We start from the raw sequence: 17,107 nt of genomic DNA on the forward strand, positions 1-17,107 counted from the left end.
TGATTAGTTTTGAACAGTTCAGTTGAGCCCATAGCCTGGGGGAGAGATCTGGGCTAATTTACAGGTTAGAGAGTCATCAGCATTGAGGAAGAAGAGGAAGCCAAGGGATAGAAAGAGACTTCTTAGAGGACACAACTGAACCTCAGAGATCTCCAAAATCCACTGATCAAAATCCCACTCTTCACCCCACCCAAGAAAATATACTTAAAGTTCTTATGTTTCTACTGATGGTCTGGGTTATTTGCTAGATTTTCCCCAGCACTTTGAGAGTCTCCTCACTTTGTAGACCTGTGTTTTCCTATCTATAAATGAGGACAGGGGAGAGTAGTTGGCTCAAATACATCCCAGGGTGAAGGGAAAATAATTGAGGCCCTAAATGCTAGTTATTCTGAGTTACTAACCTTAAACTTTGAACTGAGGTTGCTCCAACCATTTCCTGCTTGCCTTGAGTTTTCTTGTGCATTTGAATATTGATTTTTGCCCCTTCCTCTTTAGTGCATTAAAGGGTATTAGAATGACAAAATAATTGTGATTTGAGTGTACTAAAAGGTTTTAGATAGTTAGGAATGCAAGTAATGAGACACTAGATTGAGTTGAGAGATAGAAATAAAGAGGTACTCCAGACCCTGGATTCAATACATCCAATAAAATGCACAAATCTCAGGTGACCACTGGATGATTTCTGACAGCACACACACCTGTGCAACTCAAAGCTCCATCAAGATACAGAGCATTTCCGTCTCCCCAGAAATGCTGCCCTCATTTCCCTCACTGCCCTTGGCAGTCACCATCCCTCCCTTATTTTTTTCATCCTTCTTTCTTTTTTTTTTTAAGATGCTTCTTCCCTTACTTCTTAAAAACATATTTTAAACTTGTGAGTTATTTAGAGAAAGTCTGGATGGTCAGGTGGTAGGCGCTCTGTGGGGATAAGTGAAGCTGAGCATTGTTTAGGATCATTTATTACCTATGATCTGAAAATCCAATCCAATCAAGCCGTTCCTCTTCCCTGACCAAAAACGTTTTACAAGAAGAGTTGGCCTCCAAGCCATCGAGGTCTTGTCCACCAAGGGTAGGACAGAGTTGTTTAACTACTTTGTTATTTCCTTATTAACCAGTTTGTCTCAGAAGCCCATCTCAGTATCTCTGTTAGGTATTTTAACAACTATTTTTGGTTTAAGTAAGAGATAAACTTTAGATATGTGTCCAAACTCCAAAGCTGAGGTTCACTGGGCCCCAAGCCTCGACCTCCCACACCTGCCCCGCCAGGGGTGGTTTTGCAGGTTTTTCCCCAGCCGCTGGAGAAGGGGGGGGGAGGGGCTGGCGGATCCCAGGCCCGGGCCATCCACCTGCCAAGTCGCGTGCTCCGGGGCGGGACTTCCCCTCCCTGTGCTCCCTGGCTTGACCTTCGAGCCCGGTACAAGTCCCGAGCCTGGTGAGTGCCCAGGTCAGGTCGGCCTCTCCACCCACTCCCTGAAGAGGAAAGTCCCAGGGGACAGCATAGCGAGCCCTGTTCGGCCTGGTCTCGCGACCAGGGTCTGCCAGGAGGAGGCTGCGGTCCCCAACACGGAACCCGCAGCCCGCTCAGCCGTGCTGGGGGCACAGGGACGAGGCGGGGTCAACCTTCAGCTTCCCAGGGTCGCTGTCGCGGTCTCCTGAGGCCGCAGCGGCCCTACCAGATCTCAAGGAGGACCCTCGCCAGCGCAGGTACCCAGGGTGCAGCGGAGACACCAGGCGCCTTGTCCCCTCCCCCTGCTGCCCCAACCCCAGCTTGCACCACAGAGCGTGGGGTTAAAAGTCGCTCTTGCAAAAGTCGCGCTTCTGATCTTGGGCCTTATCTCAGATTGATAGCATGAAAGCCCTTGGAATCTAAACCCAGTTTTTGCAGGGGATGAACATTCCTAATGCTACCAGTCTGTTACCAGCCAGTATTTGAGACCGGTTTGAGCTGGGTGTTTTGTTTTGTTTTTTTTTTTTACTTGGTTTCTTAAATGAAATATTAAACCAAAGATTATTTTTCTTTTTTCCCTTTCTATTCATTCGCATACTATGTGTGAGACCACTTACTTCAAAGAGGCTGGACTAGATTCCCCGGCAAAAGGATGAACACTGAGCAATCTTTACTGGAAGCCTGCCTACTCAGGGCAGAGTTTGGGAAAGGGAGAGAAGGATTTTGAACATTGCTTGTCTTTCCTTTCCCACATGGGATTCTTATCTGATGTGTTTCTCTTTTTCTGATAATTTCTCTTCTTCTCTAAGTTCACTGGTAATACTCTCTGACCTAAAGTCCCAGCAAGGAATGTTCCTTGCACATGAAGTTCAAGAGTCCTTGCCAAGGTGGCTCAGCACCTTCCTGGGAAGCAAGAAGTCGCTAAGGGGCTCTCAGTTCCTCACAGGGCGCCTAGACCATGTCTTTTTCTCCACTTCTTCCATTGGCTGAATTGGGAAGTGGATATTAGTTCTAATTATCTCTGATGAACATACCTCTACAAATGCAGTTCAAAGAAAAAAAACCACACAGAGATTAAAATACATAAATAAATAATAAAATAAAAATGCAGGTCAGAAAATGCAAATGCAGAAGGTCCTGGCTTCCAAATCATCAGAGAAGGGAGTTAAACAGCACTGACAGATGTGGGAAGGGGGTAGCAGAAGGCACCTGCAGGCACCCAAGAGAAGCCACCAATGGGAGAACTGCCCGCCTCCTGACCCACCTTGGGGCCTTAGGGTGCTGGCATAAAGGGCAGCCTTGCACTGTCCCAACAGCCAGCCCTCTGAGGGTCACCAGCATCAAGGTGTGGAGGTCAAAGTGTTGCTATTTTGCTTTTTCAAAGATAGCTTTAAAAAAAGTCACTGGTAAGTTGATTGAAGATGTCTCAAGTTCTCTCCTACCTGTTCTTCCTTCTTTTGTGTCCATGTCTCTTCCTGACGTGTTGTATGTCTTGTTCTGATTTAGGGAAAGTGTATCCAGCTTTTCCAGTTCTAATCAAATCATCTGTATTGAGTTCTTCCAGGGGCCTTAAGCTACGTGTTTTACCAAATTTGCTCTGTGTCATTACATTTCATTTTATCTCTGTTAATTTCAGTATATCTCCCTGGTGACAATGTCTTCCATTAAGATTGAGTGTGTTTTGCCAGAGAACTGCCAGTGTGGTGAGTCTCCCATCTGGGAGGAAGCATCCAACTCTCTGCTTTTCGTAGACATTCCTGCAAGAAAGGTTTGCCGATGGAATTCGCTCACCAAGCAAGTGCAGCGAATGTCTGTAGGTAAGTCCTTTTCCCAGGGGAGAGGCAGTGACCCAACATTTGTCTCCCTGGGGCCATTTTGGTTAAAGCATACTGAAATGCTGAGGTTGGACATGCTTTCTGTGTTCACATTCCATGTCCTCCCACTTTGACCCAGGAACACATTATGGGTGGTCAGTACTTTCCTCTTCCTGTTCTAGGAAACATTCCCAGTTTTATCTGGATGCTAAGGCACTACACTTTTTGTCTTTCCTTAACACCTTCAGATAACACGTTGGAAAGTTACAGGCCTGTTATCTGCCTTGGGTCAGGCCAAAACCTTAATCTGCAAAAAGGTAACAGTTATCTCCCTTCTTTTTCAATTTTCTAAGACAGAGTTTCACTCTGTTTCACCATGCTAGAGTGCCATGGTGTCATAGCTCAAGGAACCTCAAATTCTTGGACTTGAGCAATCCTCTTGCCTCAGCCTCCTGCATAACTGGACTACAGGCACCTGTCACAACCCATGACTAGTTTTTCTATTTTTGTAGAGACAGGGTCTGCCTCTTGCTCAGGCTGGTCTCCAACTACTGAGCTCAAGTGATCCACCCACCTTGGCCTCCCAGAGTACTAGGATTACAGGCCTGAGGCACCATGCCTGGTACCTATTTATTAGTTTTACATGTTTTACTGCCCAAAATAATTTGAGAAACCATTTTCAATTAAATACATATAAAATAGGGCCCCTTAAGACAAGTCCTGTATTAGAGGAGGAGAGCGATGTCACAAAACCTAGTTGCTATAACTAAACACACTTTGTGTCTCTGAATTTCTTAGATGGCAGGCAAAATTGAGCGTCACTTGCTCTGTGACTGTCCTGGTGCTCCAAGATTAGGAATCCCTCCTCTGAAGGTGATGTGACACTGCCCCAATGTGTTGTGGCTGCTATAGTTTGATTTCCTCTGCTTCTCCCACTAGACTGGGAGCTTCCAGAAGAGTTGGGTTTTATTCTTTCTATCCTTATGCCCAGAACAGCATGCAAGAGTTCATGTTCCACAAATATACTCAGTCATGTAGCCTTCCCTACTCAACAGGAGGAAGAGAAGGAGCCCTGCTCTTTTGACAATGACCACTGGATCGCTGCTGCCTTCTAATCACTGCTTTGCCTCTACAGATGCCCCTGTCAGCTCTGTGGCCCTTCACCAGTCAGGAGGCTATGTTGCCACCATCGGAACAAAGTTCTGCGCTTTGAACTGGGAAAATCAATCAGTAGTTGTCCTGGCCACCGTGGATAAAGATAAGAAAAACAATCGATTCAATGATGGGAAGGTGGATCCCACTGGGAGATACTTTGCTGGTATGATTTCTCCTTAGCGCCCACTTACTGAGCTTCGGAGAAAGTGCTCAGAGCTCTGGTGGCAAAAATATTGTTCATAATAGGTCTTGGATTCTTCTCTTATAAATGCCTGAGTAACTTGTATCACTAACCAAAAGACAATCCTATGAAAAACTTCCTATATATTCCTGTGTTTTTTTGAGACAGAGTCTTGCTTTGTCACCCTGGGTAGAATGCCATGGCATCATCATAGCTCACAGCAACCTCAAACTCTTGGGCTCAAGCAATCCTCTTGCCTCAGTTTTTCTATTTTTAGTGAAGACAGGGTCTCACTCTTGTTCAGGCTTGTCTCAAACTCCTGAGCTCAAGCAATCCACCTGCCTCAGCCTTCCAGAGTGCTAGGATTATAGGGGTGAGTCACCATGCCCAGCCACAATATCACAATTTATATTTTAGTTCTAGGTAGGCCAAATTCAGCACATTAAGGATAAATCCATTCAGCTGTATTAATTTTAATGTTCACTTTCTTTTCTTATTTTTTTTTTTTATTTTGAGACAGAGTCTCAGTCACCCTTGGGTTGAGTGCTGTGGCATCATAGTTCACAGCAACCTCAAACTCTTGAGTTTAAGCGATTCTCTTGCCTCGTCCTCCCAAGTAGCTGGAACTACAGGTGCCTGCCACACACCTGGCTGGTTTTACAGATGGGGGTCTCACTCTGGCTCAGGCTGGTCTCGAACTCCTGAGCTCAGGCAATCCACCCACCTTGGTCTCCCAGAGTGCTAGGATTATAAGCATGAGCCACCATGCCAGGCCTTTCTATTTCTTGACTTTAGTACAGACTAAAATCTGTATGATACTTTGGGGATTTAAGTGGATTTTAAATACAGAAGTTTTGTTATTATTGATGTTTAAATTGGAAAAATACAGAAAAAAATAAGAATGATACAAACAACACCTGTATACCCTTTACCTAGATTCACCTATTGTTAACATTTTGTTTCACTTGCTTTATCCTTTGCTCTGTTTATATATCTAAACACATTTACCTCTAGAACACTGGTTCTCAACCTTCCTAATGCTGCAACCCTTTAATATAGTTCCTCATGTTGTGGTGACCCCCAACCATAAAATTATTTTCGTTGCTACTTCATAACTGTAATTTTGCTACTGTTATGAATCGTAATGTAAATATCTGATATGTAAGATGGTCTTAGGTGGCCCCTGTGAAAGGGTCATTCAACCCCCAAAGGGGTCACGACCCACAGGTTAAGAACCACTGCTCTAGAATCATTTGAGAATAGGTTATGTATGTATCATGTGCCATTACCTCTAAAATATGGCAGTGTGAATCCCCCAAGAAAAATGACATATTCTCATATGCCCACACTTAACAGTGATCAACTTAAAAAAGTTTAACATCAATACAATAATTTTATCTGTTGTATTATCTATATTCCAGTTTGTAGTCTTTTTGCCATTTTTCCCTCCAATACAGGATCCAGTCTAGGACCATGTATTGCATTTAATTATCATATATCTTTTCTTGTTTGTTTGCAGTTTTTGGCTGGGGCTGGGTTTGAACCCGCCACCTCCGGTATATGGGGCTGGAGCCCTACTCCTTTGAGCCACAGGCACCACCTAATTGTCATATACCTTTAATATTTTTTGAGAGTTTTTTGTTTTGTTTTGTTTTGTTTTTTGCAGTTTTTGGCTGGGGCTGGGTTTGAACCCGCCACCTCTGGCATATAGGGCTGGCACCCTACCCCTTTGAGCCACAGGCACCACCCTACCTTTAATATTTTTTAATCTGGAACATTTCTATAGCCTTTCTATGTTTTTTATAACATTGCCATTTTTGAGAAATATAGTTCCACCCAACTCCCTCCCCCTTTTTCAAATAAAACATTCCTCATTTCATATTTGTCTGATGTTTCCTTGTGATTAGATCAGTGTTACATGTTCTTGGCTGGACTATCACAGCATGTTCTGTCCTTCTCAGGGTATCCCATTTGGAGGCACACAAAGTCCATATGCCCCGAATTGGTGATACTAATTTCGATCACCCATTTAAGGTCCTGTCAGATTTCTCTAGCTCATAGTAATTATTTTTCATTGTAATTTATAAACAATTTGTAGAGTTTATTAGTTGTATAATGCTGTATAACAAATTACCTTGAAACTTAGTGGCTTAAAATAACAAATATTTATTATCTCAACATAGTTTCTGAAAGTCAAGATTCTGGGTGGAGCTTAGCTGTATGGTTCGAGTTCAGACCACCTCAGGTGGTTGTAGTTAAGCTGTCATCCAGGGTTGCAGGCTCGGAACAGACTGGGTTCTCTGAAGGGGCCTGAAGGATCTGCATTCAAGCTCACTCATGTAGGGGTTGGCTTCAGTTCCTTACCACGTGGGCCTCTCTATCGGGCTGCTCTAGACATGGCTTCCCCCCAGAGCCAGTGATAAACAGAAAGAGACCAAGAGGGAAGCTATGGTCTTATGTTAACCAATCTTGGAAGTGACATACCATCACTTCTGCTATATGCTATTGGTCACACAGAGAATGACAGAGGAAACTATATAAGGGTGTGAATACTGGAAGGCAGGGATCCTTAGGGACTATCTTGGAGGCTGGCTACCACCTGGGAAGATACTTTAAATCCACACAAATATCCTGGTCCTCATCAAAATTTCTCCCTTCGGTTTTACATTCATTGATGATTCTTGCTTGAACCAACCTTTACTGTGATGCTTGCAGAATGACTCATATGCAATGTGCAGCTTTCTCTTTTTTTTTTGAGACAGAGTCTCACTTGGTCACCCTCAGTAGAGTGCCATAGCCTCATAGCTCACAACAACCTCAAACTCTTGACCTCAAGCAACTCTCTTGCCTCAGCCTCCCAAATAGCTGGGACTACCGGCACCTGCCACAATGCCAGCTATTTTTAGAGATGGGATCTCGCTCTTGTTCAGGCTGGTCTGGAACTCATGAGTTTAGGCAATCTGCCTGCCTGGGCCTCCCAGAATGCTGGGATTACAGGCATGAGCCACTGCACCCAGCCTCATATGCAGCTTTAAAAGAATTTTAACTACTGCTTTAAATTAGATAATGCATTCACACATATTTCTTATTGCCCTCCCATCATAATAACCCTCTAAATTCGCCAAAATTCACTCTCCATCTCTGCCATTCCTGTCTCCCCACACTCCCTCCTCACCTTATTGGCCTTGCTGTCTTGGCTCTGTTCATGTTCAATGTGGAAGGCAGGTAAGACCTGAGCAGCTGGCTGTGGACTGTTCTCCATCTTCCTGGACTTTACACAACCATAGATACCATCCAGGACAGATTGAAAGATTAAAGATGAGAATCCACTTGAAGCCCTTCTGCTATTAATTGCAGGTAAAGATATATGCTCAGATACTTTACCTCCTGATGAAACTGATTTTCTCTCTGTTATAGCTAGACGTTTACAGTTCAGTGGCATTTTGTGAGACAAAAATGAAGATGTCCTCCAAGGCCTTAGATTTTAACCTGGAGGCTCTGAGCTATTAGGAGACCCTTAAAATTGTGGGTGTCTTTGTGGGTGTACCTGCCAGCAGTTATGCATCTGACAGATGCACCTGAGAATATTTTTATAGAGACAGATGATGGCGCTCAACAGGTACTCAGAGGTGTCCCAGACCCAGAAAAGGGCAGCACCATCTTATAGTATAGATAGAGTCTCAAGGTGGTCGTATCCTGAAGGAATCACCATATCTGGGGTCTGGCCTGTCTGTATTTGCTGCTAGATAGTGAAGAATAAACTGGTGCTATAGGTTATTCTGGCCCACTAAGGACAAGCCCTTTCCAAGCAGCAGAGGATTCACATCCGTGTTCCAGGTATCTCCTTCTGTGAGGCAGATAGTGCACAGGAATATTCATGAAATGAAGTCAACCACCCTAGAGCAGGAAACTACTAAGTGACCACCTTTCTCCCCAGGGAGGAAGGATCTACCCTATCTTGCTTGCTATTCAGGCTGCCCATTTTGCATCCGTTTTCATCCTCTAACCCACTGTTCTTTCAGATGAGGTATGATATGATGAGTTTTCCAGTTTCTTCATTATACTCAAATTCTGCTCTGTCCCTGGAGATCACACTCAAGTCTAAGTGAGAACTGAGTAATGATTGCAATGACTGAACTATTCCACGTGCACTTGACAGGCATGTGTATCTGTTGTCATTGGGGGGAGTATTCTATAAATGTCTATTGGATCCAGTTGGTTGATGGTTCTCAGTCCTTCTATATCTTTGCTGGTTTTCTATCTACTTGTATCTATTACCAAGAGAGGAATTGAATGTCTATTTCTCCTCTTGGTTCTGACAACTTTTGCTTTGTGTATTTTGAAGCTCTGTTTTTAAACACATACACAATTAGGATTACCATGTCTTCTTAGTGAACTGACCATTTTCCTTTTTTTTTAATTTCAGATTAATATGAAGGTACAAACAATTAGGTTACAATATTTGCATTTGTTAGGTCAGGTCCCTGTTGTAGTTGTGCCCCTCACCTAAAAAGTGTGCCATATACCCTTACATTGCGTCCATTAGGTGGAAGCGCACGAACCCCCCTCCCTCCTTCCCTCTCCTGAATTGATCATTTTCAATATGTAATACATGTATTTGTGCCTGAAATCATTATTCCCCAATATGTAATGTGCCATTTTTCTTTCATTGTTTTCAAGCATTTTATTTAACTTTAGTTTTTTCAGCAATTCGATTATAATGTGCCTGGGTGTGGGTTTCTTTGGTTTTATCCTGTTCAGGATTTTCTCAGCTAATTGAATCTATAGTTTTGTGCTTTCCACCAAACTTAAGGCATTTTGCACCATGTACATCAAATAATTTTTTAGCCCTGAACTCTTTCTTCTTCTCTAGAAGTCCAGTGATACATTAGCCTTTTTTTTTTTTTTTTGAAACAGAGTCTCATTATGTTGCCCTTGGTGGAGTGCTGTGGCATCACAGCTCACAGCAACCTCAAACCCTTGGGCTTAATGATTCTCTTGCCTCAGCCTCCCAAGTAGCTGGGTCTACAGGTGCCTGCCACAATGCCAGGCTATTTTTTTGTTGCAATCATCATTGTTGTTTAGCTGGCCTGGCTGGATTTGAACCCACCAGCCTGGATGTATGTGACTGGTGCCCTACCCACTGAGTTACGGGTGCCGCCCTCATTACCCTTTTTTTAGAGACAAGGTCTCACTCTTTCACCCAGGCTGAAGTGCAGTGGTATATTAGCTCACTGTAACCTCAACTCCTAGACTCAGCCTCCCAAGTAGCTGGGACTACAGTGTGTGCCACCATACCTGGCTGGCTAATTTTTTTTTATTTTTTTGTAGAGACAAGGTCAGGCAATCCTCCCACCTTGGCCTCCCAAAGTGCTAGGATTACAGATGTGAGTACTGTGCCTGGCCACATTAGCCCTTTTGTTGTTGTCGTCTCATAAATCCATAAGACTCTGTTTCTTTTTCTTGCAATCTTTTTTGTCTCTGTTATTCCAATTGGATAATTTCTATCAATCTACCATCAGTTGCACTGACTTTCTTTCCTCTATTATCTCTATTCTACTATTGAATCCATCCAGTGAATTTTGTTATTTCAGTTATTTTTCAGTTCTAAATTTTTTTGATTATTCTTTTTTTTTTTGAGACAGAGTCTCACTACGTCACCCTTGGTAGAATGCTATGGTGTTCCAGCTCACAGCAACCTCAAACTCTTGGGTGTAAGTGATTCTCTTGCCTCAGCCTCCCAAATAGCTGGGACTACAGGCACCCACCACAAGGCCTGGATTTTTTTGGGGGGGTTGCAGTTGTCACTGTTCTTTAGCAGGTCCGGGCTGGGCTCAAACCCGCCAGCCTCGGTGTATGTGGCCAGTACCCTACTCATTGAGCTACAGGCACCGAGCCTTTGCTGATTTTTATTTTCTATTTTGAGTTTTGTTTCACAGCTGTTTATAATTGCTTACTTGAGTTATACACACACACACGTATAGGTGTCGGTCAAATAATTCCAACATCTGTGCATCTCATTTTTGGCATCTGTTGATCATAATTATTTTATTTTTTTTAGAGACAGTCTCATTTTATCACCCTCAATAGAGTGCTGTGGCATCACAGCTCACAGCAACCTCCAACTCCTGGGCTTGCCTCAGCCTCCTGAGTAGCTGGGACTACAGGCACCCACCACAACGTCTGGCTATTTTTTTGTTGCAGTTTGGCCGGGGCCGGGTTCAAACCTGCCACCCTCGGTATATGGGGGCCAACATTCTACCCACTGAGCCACAGGCGCCGCCCTCTGTTGATTATTTTTTCCTGTGCAAGTTAAGATTTTCATGCTACTTTGTGGTGCCAAGTAATTTGGGGTTGTGTCTTAGACATTTTGAATATTATGTTACGAGACCCTGATCTTGTTTCAAGCCTTTGAAGAATGTCATTAGAGTTGTCTTATCTGGCAATGTGCACGTTTGGCTTCAGACCATAAGTTCCAACCTGCTTTCTATTGGGTACTATTAGGATCTGTCCCACATATTGCTATTCAGTGGTCCGTCTTGGACCCAGAAAGAGTTCTATCCATTAGCTCCACTCCCATCCCAATGTCTTTGGTATGTGAATTAGAATCCAAGCAATGCCTTTGGAGTCAGCCGAGGATAAGCCTAGGAGATCATAAACAGCTTTATGGGGTTGCATGCCTGGGCCTCTTCACTATCTCTTAGTATTCTCCGGTTTCCTGGAGCTCTTCTTTTCATTCTTCCAGCCAGAAACCACCCATCTCTATGATTGTGCTACCTCTGGGGCCAAGCAGCAAAAGGAAACACAGAGAGAGAATATAAAAGCAACAGTAATGGGCTCCACACTTTTTATTTCTGTAATTTCCTGTTTTCTGTAGTTCCATTCTCTCTGCTGTTGCTACCCATGCTGCAGAATTGTCCAAGGAATCATGCATGAAACAATGGGGGAAGGTGGGAAAATATATAGTTATATGGCTAGATTGAATAAACAATATTTGATGCATAAAAAAGTGATTATAATCAACAATAAGTTAGGTTCGGGGCCCATTACACAGTGGTTACAGCGCCAGCCACATACACCGAGGCTGATGGGTTCGAAACTGGCCCAGGCCAGCTAAACAACGAGAACTGCAACGAAAAACAGCTGGGCATCGTGAAGGGTCCCTATAGTCCCAGCTACTTGGGAGGCTGAGGCAAGAGATTCACTCAAGCCCAAGAGTTTGAGGTTGCTGTGAACTATGATGTCATAGCACTCAACTGAGGGAGATCTAGTGAGACTCTGTCTCAAAAAAAAAAAAAAAAGAGTAGAATTGGAATGTTCCTAACTCAAAGAAATGATAAATCACTGAGGCGATGGTCACCCCAGTTACCCTGATTTGATTAATTTATATTGTATTGCCTATATCAAAACATTATATGCACTTTCTAAATGCATACAATATTAGATACCTATCATAGTTAAAAATAAAAAAAAAATTTAAGTGGTGGAAAACAACCTGGGGATTTCCTCCCTCTCTGTAAGTTTCAGGCACTTCCTTTTCTGCTCCTTGAGCCAGATCTAGAGGGTTTTCTTGGGACATCCGTGCATACTTCCAGGCTTCAGGTAATATTGGCTTCAAGCCAAGAGATACTGGAGAAAAAATGAAGAACTCCTCACTAGTCAGGTGGTACCTCCAGTTCTGCTGCTGTTCCCTGAGCTGCCTGCTGACATTTGCTCTTCCTACATGTTATCCAGGTTTTCTAGTTGTGCTCTTGGGAGTGGGGAGAGGAGGTAGAAAATGAGTTTGGTACATGTTTACTCTTTCTTATCTGGAACTAGAACCTCTCAGTGCAGTTTTGATTTACAGTGTAAGTAAGGTAGTTGTCCCTTTTATTTAAATATAGGACCCAGCTCTCTCTCACCTTTTCTACTTCATGAGAGGGACCCACTTCCAACTATCTTTGAAAGTGCTCTAAACTTTCTCTTTCTTCTTACTAAATAAAATTTCTCTTGGTTACACTAAAAAAAAAAAAAATGAATGAATAAAAATATAGCACCGAGATTGAGATTGTGTAGTAATTTCCTTAACTGAAACATTGGAAAGGACCCTAGTGAGAAAGGATGGTGCAGCATATGGGGTGTGATGCTGGGGGCAGAGCTCAGGGATTTTTGGTTTCATAGGCACCATGGCTGAGGAAACAGCCCCCGCGGTTCTTGAGCGGCACCAAGGATCCCTATACTCTCTCTTTCCTGACCATCACGTAAAAAAGTACTTTGACCAGGTGGACATCTCCAATGGCTTGGATTGGTCCCTAGACCACAAAATCTTCTATTACATCGACAGCCTGTCCTACTCTGTGGATGCCTTTGACTATGACCTGAAGACAGGACAGATCGGTACGTACCTTTTTAATTATTTTTCTCAATACTCCTGGTATTGTTTTCATATATGTGTGACTGGTAAGGCATCTCTCCCTCAGCCCACGTGAAGAGGTCCTTCATTGTCAAATAGACAGCTTTCCAATGTTATTATTCTGGAAATATAGTAAAGACGACCAAGCTTGACTGCGCTGCAGTCAAAATACTTCCCTCAACACAATTAAATATGGCCATAATTGGCATAATATGGATAGAGCTGTAATCCTCTTCCTTACCATCATCACCAGAAAAGGGCTTACTGTAAAAGGGATCCTGTTCTACTGGAAGGTGCCAAAAAGCAAATAACATACAACAGAACGGGATAAAAGAGCAGAAAATTCAAATTTGGGGATATTTCTTGTTTGTACTTCAGTTAACCACAGGCAAGTTCTCAGAGGCAAATTACCAACCTTTCAAAATGGAAAAGCAAAAAAAAGAAAAAAAAAATGCAGGTTGTCTAACTCTATCAATGTGTTTTAAATGAGCTATAGTTGGAAACTAGGAAGGAAAGAATTATCTAGAAGAATTTAGAAGGGAGTCCTTGAAGCTGTTTCATGAAAGATGCCAGACCAAAAGAGCAAAACCGATAATAAAAATGACTTGAAAAAATACAAGATTCTCCACACAGATTTAATCAGAGGCAAACTATCCACTACAGATGTTTTGCTTTGAAATATGTAGTAATAACTTTTTGCCCATTTTCCTCAAACATGGTTTCAACATTTTTCCATTATACCTCAATCTAATTATTACCTGAATTTTGTAGCATAATGTTCCTTTGGATTTTGATATTTGGTTTTTGTATAATGTGGTATATATTGCCCCTGAAGGTGAGCAAGTTGGTTTCTGAATGCCCCTTATCAGAAATACGCTCTTCTAACATTTAGTCTTGATTTTGGAGCAGTCAAACAGAAAAATAACTCATATATCTTACTAGTTGTTGTGGAGAAACTGTTCACATGGACAATTAAGTTGGCTTCTAGATCTTGGAGTTAATAAATAGGCATTTTTGTAACTGAAATAGCAAAGGTCTAACCACACATTGGCACACATGTACTTGAGACGGCTGTGCAAGGTCACTGCTCAGGTCAGCCTCAAAAAAACTATTAATAGTGTAGTGAGAATTCTGATTTTTTTTTCTCTCCTCCTCTGAAATCAGGCTTAAAGAGATAAGTCTATCCCCAAACAAAAGGGAGTGAACCCACCCCAAACCATGCAGTAAAAATCCTTTGTTCACATGCCAGACACCAGATAAGCTGAAATGATCAGTTTATAAATCAGCTTGAGAGCTCAGTATTAACAGGCCTGTTATTTTGATGTTGTTTTATTTTTATATTTTAACCATAGCCAACCGCCGAAGTGTTTACAAACTAGAGAAAGAAGAACAAATCCCAGATGGAATGTGCATGGATGCTGAGGGGAAGCTCTGGGTGGCCTGTTACAATGGAGGAAGAGTGATCCGTTTAGATCCGGAGACAGGTTAGTCTCATAGCAAATTGAAAAATCCCTGTCATGTCTAGAAAACACCAGACACTAGGGACCAGGGGAACCTCATTACTAATAAAGTTAGCGATAAACTCAGTGGTCTCAAATGAATGATTTCGGAAATGAAGGCCCAACCTATAGCCCCAAATTTATAGTCATAACTTCTTTTCCTGTGGAGGTAAGTCTTTTTGCTCAAAATAAATTGTCAGGGAAGCTAGATTAAATATTAAGTACCTAGATGACTTCTGATCTCTACAGTCTTCTTAGAACTTCCATATTACTCCATGAAGGGTTTAGATATGTTGCATAGGTTGGAAACTGCTAGAACTAAATTTTAAATAAAATATTTGGTGGTCTAGGGAAAAGACTCCAAACTGTGAAGTTGCCTGTTGATAAAACAACTTCATGCTGCTTCGGAGGGAAGGATTACTCTGAAATGTATGTGACCTCTGCCCGGGATGGGATGGACTCCGAGGGTCTTTTGAAGCAACCAGAGGCTGGTGGAATTTTCAAGGTGATGTGGCTATTTCTTTTATTTTGGGAGTCAGGTGGGGGAATCCTTTGTTAAGTAACTGAGTGGTAGTTTTGCATACTTCCAAAATATAATTCTATTTAGCATGTTAAGCTCAGTATACTAGAATTAAAAACATTTTACCTGGTTCGGCACCCATAGCACAATGGTTAGGGTGCCTGCCACATGCACCGAGACTCGTGGGTTTGAACCTGGCCTGGGCCTGCCAAACAACAATGACAACTACAACAAAAAAATAGCCACGCATTGTGGCAGGCACCTGTAGACCTAACTACTTGTTATCTGAAGTTATGATAATGTGTTCAGACTACTTGGTACAATACTGGAAAAATTTTGCTTCAGTAGTATTTGGAATTCTTCAAATCAGTGTAACAAGCTCAGAAAACAAGTATTTGAGGCACGTTTATTGGTTTTGTTGTTTTTTTTTTTTGATACAGAGTCTCACTTTGTTGCCCTCAGTAGAGTGCTATGGCATCACAGCTCACAGCAACCTCTAGCTCTTGGGCTTAGGCAATTCTCTTGCCTCAGCCTCCTGAGTAGCTGGGATTACAGATGCCCACCACAATACCCAGCTAATGTTTATTGTTTTGATAGCATATGAATATTTTCAGGTTTTTAGCATTTTTTGCAACAGAACACATACTAATAAAAATTAGACCTTCTGAGCTTAAAATAAACATAGGAGTACGGAAACCCCTTTCTTTCTTTCTTTCTTTTTTTTTTTTTTGAGACAGAGTCTCACTATGTTGCCCTCAGTAGAGTGCTGTGGGGCACAGCTCACAGCAACCTCAAACATTTGGGCTTAAGCTGTTCTCTTGCCTCAGCCTCCCAAGTAGCTGGGACTACAGGCACCTGCCACAACGCCCGGCTATTTTTTGTTGCAGTTGTCATTGCTGTTTAGCAGGCCCAGGCAGGGTTTGAATCTGCCAGCCTTGGTGCATGTGGCAGGCGTCATAACCACTGTGCTAAGGGTGCTGAGCCATGGAAACCCCTTTCTTAACAGGTGGGAGATGATAGAAATAAATTCAGGTTTACATTCAAGTTAGTTGTAAATGGTTGCTAGTTGAATTATAATCTATGTGAATGATTGAGTTGGATCAAAAATACCTAATAGGTAATTCTTTTTTATGATAGGGAATATATAGGTAATTCTTTTTTATGATAGGGAATAAAACAAGCATAATAAGCGGCTAAGCATATTATTGTGAATCACAAAAGTAATTTTGAAGAATGATCGTGAATTACCTTTTTCCAGAGTTTCTCTCTTTTCTTTTTTCAACAGATAACTGGTCTGGGGGTCAAAGGAATTGCCCCCACCCCCTATGCAGGATGATGACAGTTCTGCTTCCCCTCCAGAGGAAGCTTTGAAGACAACTAGAGAGTTCTGGGGCTGAAATTTCAATCTAAGAGAGAAAAATAAGCAATCATATTATTAACAGGGTTAAATTTTAATTTACAATTTTTTAAAGGCAGAGCATTTTTAACAAGAGGTGACAGGTGACTTTGATAACACACTACAAGGTATTTCTGTAAAATATATGCAAAAATTGTTCAGCTGTCAACCACCTCTTGATTCCTTGCAATTGCTTTGGGAGTGGGGGTTGGGGGTATATCTCTTCTTTATTCTGCATGTCATACTTACTAAACCTAAAGCTTAAAAAAAAACCTAATAAAAAATAATAATAAAAAAAAAACCTAATAAATAGTAACCTGGTGATGAACTATTACAATCATGGTCCTTTTTCTTTTCATCACAATTTTATAAAATATACCACAATGCAAAGCTACTTTGATATTACACTTCCTGTATGTGATTTTACAAACTAAAAATACTGCTGGAGGGTAAGATGCAAATACTTTTGCAAAATCAATGGTTCCAAGTGCCACCTAGTGGATATAAAAGTAATATATCACTTTGGGAAGTTTTTTGTTTTGTTTTGTTTTGTTTTTTGAGACAGAGTCTCAAGCTGTCGCCCTGGGTAGAGTGCGGTAGTGTCATAGCTCACAGCAACCTCCAACTCTTGGGCTAAAAAGATCCTCTCATCTCAGTTTTTCTTTTAATAGAGATGGGGGTCTTGCTTTGGCTCAGGCTGGTC

At 42.1% G+C, this 17,107-nt stretch overlaps 1 protein-coding gene across 2 annotated transcripts; it reads left to right on the top strand.

Moving 5' to 3' along the window:
- The first annotated feature begins 1,490 nt into the window (after window positions 1-1,490).
- Window positions 1,491-16,741, top strand: RGN (regucalcin). Of its 2 annotated transcripts, none has more exons than XM_053579568.1 (7): window positions 1,491-1,704; window positions 3,084-3,264; window positions 4,397-4,579; window positions 12,758-12,973; window positions 14,342-14,473; window positions 14,839-14,993; window positions 16,294-16,741. In XM_053579568.1, the coding sequence occupies exons 2-7, from the start codon at window positions 3,102-3,104 to the stop codon at window positions 16,342-16,344; spliced, it is 900 nt and encodes a 299-aa protein (XP_053435543.1). In that variant the 5' UTR covers window positions 1,491-1,704; window positions 3,084-3,101; the 3' UTR covers window positions 16,345-16,741. The 2 variants fall into 2 exon arrangements, with proteins under 2 accessions (XP_053435543.1, XP_053435542.1); XM_053579567.1 differs by lacking the exon at window positions 1,491-1,704 and adding an exon at window positions 2,760-2,853.
- The last annotated feature ends 366 nt before the right edge of the window (window positions 16,742-17,107 follow it).

Source organism: Nycticebus coucang, chromosome X (genome assembly GCF_027406575.1).
Source record: "Nycticebus coucang isolate mNycCou1 chromosome X, mNycCou1.pri, whole genome shotgun sequence".
Taxonomy (NCBI): domain Eukaryota; kingdom Metazoa; phylum Chordata; class Mammalia; order Primates; family Lorisidae; genus Nycticebus; species Nycticebus coucang.